The sequence below is a fragment of the Microcebus murinus genome, chromosome 1, assembly GCF_040939455.1.
Source record: "Microcebus murinus isolate Inina chromosome 1, M.murinus_Inina_mat1.0, whole genome shotgun sequence".
Lineage (NCBI taxonomy): Eukaryota > Metazoa > Chordata > Mammalia > Primates > Cheirogaleidae > Microcebus > Microcebus murinus.
The window spans coordinates 64,153,716-64,159,929 of NC_134104.1; the positions used below are offsets into that span (position 1 = coordinate 64,153,716).

The 6,214-nt window shown below is 42.5% G+C and overlaps 1 protein-coding gene across 5 annotated transcripts in view; it reads left to right on the forward strand.

The window, feature by feature from the left end:
- CD86 (CD86 molecule) overlaps positions 1 to 2,861 on the forward strand; it is a 64,690-nt gene extending 61,829 nt beyond the window's left edge. For all 5 annotated transcript variants that reach the window (XM_012780516.2, XM_012780515.2, XM_076001979.1 and 2 more), the window contains one exon: positions 867 to 2,861. In XM_012780516.2, coding sequence (XP_012635970.1) covers positions 867 to 966 — 100 coding nt within the window. In that variant the 3' untranslated portion in view covers positions 967 to 2,861. The remainder of the gene's footprint in view (positions 1 to 866) is intronic.
- Positions 2,862 to 6,214: the final 3,353 nt, after the last annotated feature.

Here is a 6,214-nt window from a genome sequence, read left to right on the forward strand (position 1 = left end):
CTTCACTCTCACCTCAAGCAGCACTTTCTGTAAAACCCTTCCCCAAACTGGACCTTGTCCACCTATCACAGTGTCATGTGAATCAAGGGCTTTTTCTTCATAACACCAGATTGTACTTACATATTTGTTCAATTATCTTGTGAAACTCTATAAAATAGACTAAACTAAGCTTTATGGTGAGAAGAGACCGTATCAGTTAAGCTCATCTTCATGCTGCCAGCACCTAGCACAGTGCCTGGAATACAGTAGGTGCTCAATAAGTGTTTGTTGAAAGAATGAATAGTGCATGAAGTTTCAGGGTGATCAGTCCTTTCACAACTTGATATGGTCAGATCATCTGTACCTCCATTCCTTCTGAGGAATTGAGCTAACAAGAATATCAAGGCCACGTGGTCATGGGTCAAAGTAACCCTCATTCACAAGGCTGGTTGCAGAGACAGGTTCATGGCCCCAGGGTGCAGAGACCACGGAGTGCCCAGCACTTATCTGGATAAACCAGCGGCTGTGATTCTAGCAAGAGTAATTCCAAGCATCCTGAATGGCGAGCCTGGGTGCCGAGATCCTGCCTGCCCTAGCACACCCTATTCCAGAATTGGTCTGGAAGAGCCTGGGGAGGGCAGGCAGCAGGGAATCAGCATAGGGCGGGGCGGGGCCAGACGAAAATGAAAGGCAGTTGTTGAAGCATGGATGGCAGTGTAGACCCGGGAGGGTCCTTTTCTCCTGCCTTCTCCACCTCTCTCTTCAATAGTTTGTTTCTCCTCATTGCTGTTGCAATGGCCTCCTCTATTTTGCCATATCATTGAAATCTAGAAAAAGAAAGTGCTGTACTATGAAATCTCACTCAATCCTTTTTCCTATTTTTCCAGAGTAAACATCCATGTACCTAAAAGATCTGACGAAGAATTCCAGTGTGTTGTTAACAGTTTGGAGATAACCTCAGGCGACAAAAGTGCTACACATTTTTAATTAAAATGTAAAGTCTATACAAGTAGCCATTTTTTATACCTTTTCCTTTGCAAGTTTTTGGACAACCTTTTTGATTTCTCGGAAGGCAAGAAACTATTACTGTCAGTAATAGTGGGGGCTCCTGGACCCCCTCCAAGTGAAACAGCCTCCCTGTAACGCCGGCTCCGCGCCCTAAGCCGGGAACAGACTTTCATTCTCTCACTCTGTCTGTTCACTTCAGAGCACACTTGTGGGCCAAATCCACCTGGTTGTTCCTAGCCCGGGCATGATGTTCAGGACAAATACCTTCTGCTTCAGACCTGACTCTTCTCTTAATTCCATAAATTGTGTTTTTATATAGAACTCCCAGTTCCTGGCTTTTATCTGCCCGGAATTCTAAGGTGGAATACCTTCTGTACCTGTGACTGAACAACTACCTCTTCAGTCTGGATGGGAGTTATATATTTTATAATATATAGTGTTAATATTTTAAAATATAAAGCTTGCATAATAATGTAATTATTACATGCTAAAGAAAAGTCTGCTCCTGCTAAGGAACGCTTGTCCCTCTGCCGGGGTTGGGAAGGAAAACAGTGGGCTAAAGTACAGTCAACAGTGGGCAGACCAATGTAAATTTGGGGAAGTTAGGAGAGACGGAGATGCAACCAGCTCGGGATCCTGGAACCACTTCTATCTGGGCTGCTGCTAATATTGAGGGGGAATCTCCTGCCCAAAAATCCCTGGCTAGGCCGGGCGCGGTGTCTCACACCTGTAATCCTAGCACTCTGGGAGGCAAGGGGGTCGGATTGCTTGAGCTCAGAAGTTCAAAACCAGCCTGAGCAAGAGCGAGACCCCGTCTCTACTATAAATAGAAAGAAATCAATTGGCCAACTAATATATATAGAGAAAAAAATTAGCCAGGCATGGTGGCGCATGCCTATAGTTCCAGCTACTCAGGAGGCTGAAGCAGTAGGATTGCTTGAGCCCAGGAGTTTGAGGTTGCTGTGAGCGAGGCTGACACCACGGCACTCACTCTAGCCTGGGCAACAAAGCAAGACTCTGTCTCAAAAAAAAAAAAAAAAATCCCTGGCTGAAAGCACTGAATAAAAGGAAAGTGCTGGATCTTGTGAGTCCTATTTCTCTTCTAGAAAAGCTGACTGGGGTGATGGCTGGGGGCAGCTGTGAAAGAACCAGTAGAGAGATCACAGTACTCAAAAGAGAAAAAAGAAATGAGAGATCTCGACCCACAAAGAAACACATGGAATGTCGGGCCCGTCCAGTCCTTTGACGAGTCTTAGAACAAGCAACGGATGGACAGTCTGTCTAGGTGGTCTTAAGACAGACAACAATTTCCTTGGTGGTCGGGGAGGAGTTGTTGTGATGTCATCTGGCTGGGAGCTGAGCTGGGCAGGACAGCATCATCTGGATCCTGGGATGGATGGAAGGAGGCTTACGACTCTTCACGTCTGGCTGAGAGAGGAAGAGCTGGAGTAGAACTAGGAAAACCAGGACGCAGATCACCCAGATGCCTGCTTAGCCTGCAGATGTCCTAAGGCAATTTGGGCTGGCCCAGAGTAGGGTTAGCAAACTTGTGATTGAGGACTATTTATGCTCAAGGCAACCACAGGAAAACTGGGTACAGGAGAGGGATATGAGTTAGGAAACCTGCTCTAAGGTGGGAGCAGTAAGGGATGGAACAGCCTCAGTACAAACCTAGAGAGCTTTGGGAGGCCCAAGCCACAAAAACAGTTCTTTTTATTTTCCGTAAAGACCTAAAGGGCTGTAGACTGCTGTGCTAGTCACGCTCATCCTTGTAATTGTGCCATGTGTGCCCTGCCCCTGCCTTGTTAGACCTTAGCACCTGCTAGTTTCTAATGTTTTATGCAGAGCAGTTCTCAATAAATGTTTATTAAATGTATTTAAATGTCTATATTTTCTGCTTCCACTTCAACAATATTACTCAACCTTTGTCATGTGACTCTGCCCACTCTGTCCTCTGAATATACTTCCCTTCTCTTGACATCTTTATGGCTAGAAGCCTCTGACTCATCCCAAATCCTCTCCTCCCTTTCCCCAACCATTGTACAAGAATGGCGGCTTCTACATGTTTATCTCAGTGAGGAGACATAAAAATATCAAGTAAGAATGCTTGTGTCTGAGGACAATTAGGAAATTCAGAATAAGGAAGGTATACTTCCTTTTGAGTTTATAACGTCTTGTACTGTGTAATTTTTAAATTATGTGCTTATATGGACTTTAAACAAAAGCTTAATATTAAAATATTCCTTGAAGATACTGATTGTAAAATAAGTGGATACACACATATATACATACAGCATGTGGAAAGAGCCAGAAAAATTCTGGGGAACAGAAAACTATCTAGACCCTGTGAAGGCAGGCTACAGAGTGAGACTCTTGTCTCAAAAAAAAAAAAAAAAGATTTGCAACTTTTCTGCTGTATTTTTTAATTTCTGCTATTATGTTTTATTTCCAGAGCTCTCTCCTATCCTCTCAAAACATATTTGTTTAAAGACTGAATGAAATATTAACATGGCCTCTGGTGAAAACATCCCTCTTCTGTATATTAAATCTCTGACCTGCTGTGTTCCAAGTCTAAGGGAGAAAAAAAGCAAAACAAAAAAGTTGAAAGAAGTCATTAGGTATGAAAACAGTACTAGCTACCATTACTGTGTGGTTACCATGTGCCAGGTACTCATCTAGACCTTTAAACTCATTATCCTATCTAATCCTCACAATGACCCTGTGATGTAGGTAATGGGATATTATGCCCATTTTGCTGATGAGGAAATCTAAGCGCAGAGATGTGTCAAATAATTTACCCAATATTGTTAACTCTGTAAGTGGCAGAGTGGAAAGAATTTTGCAAGGCATCGTCCCCTCCACCCTTTTATTTCCCAGCCTTTCTTTTTCTGGCTATAAAAAAAGACAGCCTTTGGGTTGGCTGCGGGTTGAGCGCCTACCCCACATCGTGTGCTACATTCCCTTGGCCCCCCAAGGTGGTGCTTCCAGCAGACCCATCACTGAGCTTTGCATCAGCCTCTCCATCATCTTACAAGGCCAGACGCTGTGGATCATAAGACACCTGATAAGACCAGTGAAAACGAGACTTGAACCAGAGGGAAAGTGAACTGTGCATGCTGCCTCCAACTCCTTCCTCTCCACCCCTGCAACTTACTATTCTTTTACAATCCTCCCCACTCCCTCTGCCATTCCAAAGCCAGTTGCATTCACTCAGTGTCTTCACATTTGTTAACCCAGGCTTGAAGGCAAAGGGCCGTCTCTGACGGCTGCCCCTGCCTGACCTTTCCCTCAGCACCCACCGCCAGCCCCGCCCTCCTGCCATGTTTGGTCATCACTTGTCACCAGGCCAGGTAAGCATTCCTCCCACCTTAGTGCCCACTCCTTCTGTTCTCATTCAGGCCCTTACTTACTCATTCCTAGAACATGACAGTCATCACCCAATTGATCCCAGTCTCCTGTTTCTCTTACCCTGCATTCTACCCAAAACACCAGGAGAAGCAGGGAGGTAATAGTGAAAAGAAGATCTCCTTCACATTCCTTTTCCCTCACCACACAACTGTGACTCTGATCTCCAGCTTCCCACATATCCTTCCACAGATGCATTATGCCCATTTACACACACACACACACACACACACACACACACACACACACTTCCCATACTCAGGCAGATTTGGTTTAATTCTACCCCATGGTCTAAGGAAACCAGAATATTCTTGCTAGGATGATTGAGAGAAACACCAGTCTTCAGTGTAACCCTGCATATTAAAAATTCATGTCTTTATTGTATACATCCTCAGTCTCACCCATATGCTAGCATCATTGGGGATCTTATAATGAAAGCAAGGTTTCATTTGCTTTAATTGTGTCTATCTGTTCACTCCAGAAGAAAATTAACTTACAGTTATGGAGTGCTGCGCTGTCTTTAGACACAAATTTTCAAAATTGCTCCAATCTGGACAAGTAACACCCTAGGTCTAGCAAACTAGTCACCCTGATTGGGATCTACTATTTCCTGTGCTCCATATATTTGTCTTTCTTGAGTTACTCTCTTATTTTGGTGGTACATATCTTCCAGTAGCTTCCTCCAGTAGTTTTCTGAGAAAGGATAAATGAGGAATACATTTATTTATATTTTGTGTATCTGAAAATGTCTTTATCCTACTTTCCTGCTTAATAATTTGGCTTAGCATAGAAGTTTGGGTTGGAAATATAATGCTTCCATATAGCTTCCAGTGTTGCTGTTGAGAAATCTACAAATATTCTGACTCCTTATATTTTTATGTGAAAGTTTTCAGGATCTTCTCTTCAGTGTTCTGACATTTTTTCATGAAATGCCTGTTTGTCCACTGTGATTAACACTCAGGTGGCCTTTTCTATCTGGAAATTCATGTCTTTCCCTCCAGAGAAATTTTCTTGAATTATTTCATTGATTATTTTCTCCCTTCTATTTCTCTAGTCTTTCATTTTAGGATGTTGGATTCCTGAATGTTGGACCTCCTAGACTGATCCTCCTATTTTCTTATCTTTCTCTCCTGTTGTCCACCTTTTCATCTTTTATTCCATTTCTTAAAGATGTCCTCAGTTTTATCTTCCAGTCTCTCTTTTGTATTTTTTATTTCTGCTTTAATGTTTTATTTACAGAGCTTTTGTTTTTTGTTGTTTACTGAATGTTCTTTTAGCAATGAGTCTATTTTTAATGGCTACAATGCGATCTCTTAACTCCCTGAGGATGTTAATGATAGGTTGTTTATTTGTTTGTTTTCAAATTTTATCTTCCAAGTTCTTTCTTCCTGTTTGCTTTGGTCTATATCATCCGTGTTGCAGGATTTCTCAGATATCCAATGATCATTGATTGCCTGTTCATGAATAAGAGTGAGGAACTAAATATTTGTTTGAAGGAATCTGAGTTTATGGATAGGCTTGTCAACTTTAGCTTTACTGTAATGGCATCTGGAGCAGGACTTTTTTGGAAAATCATCTTTAGGTCTTTCTTCTTGAGCAGGTAGCTTTTCACTATCTTGCTTGGAAGGTAGAGGTGTGGCTGCCAGGATTTTGGAAGCCAAGTGAGAGAATAGAGGATCTCTGCATTCTTTATTCAATATGCATAAATTTACTTAAGCCATGTGTTTTCAGTAAGATAACTGAAATGTGTGAGATGTATCTCAATTCAAACTCTCTGCTTTATTGTCTCCAGAGAACAAGACTACAGACTTCTGCCAGGGTG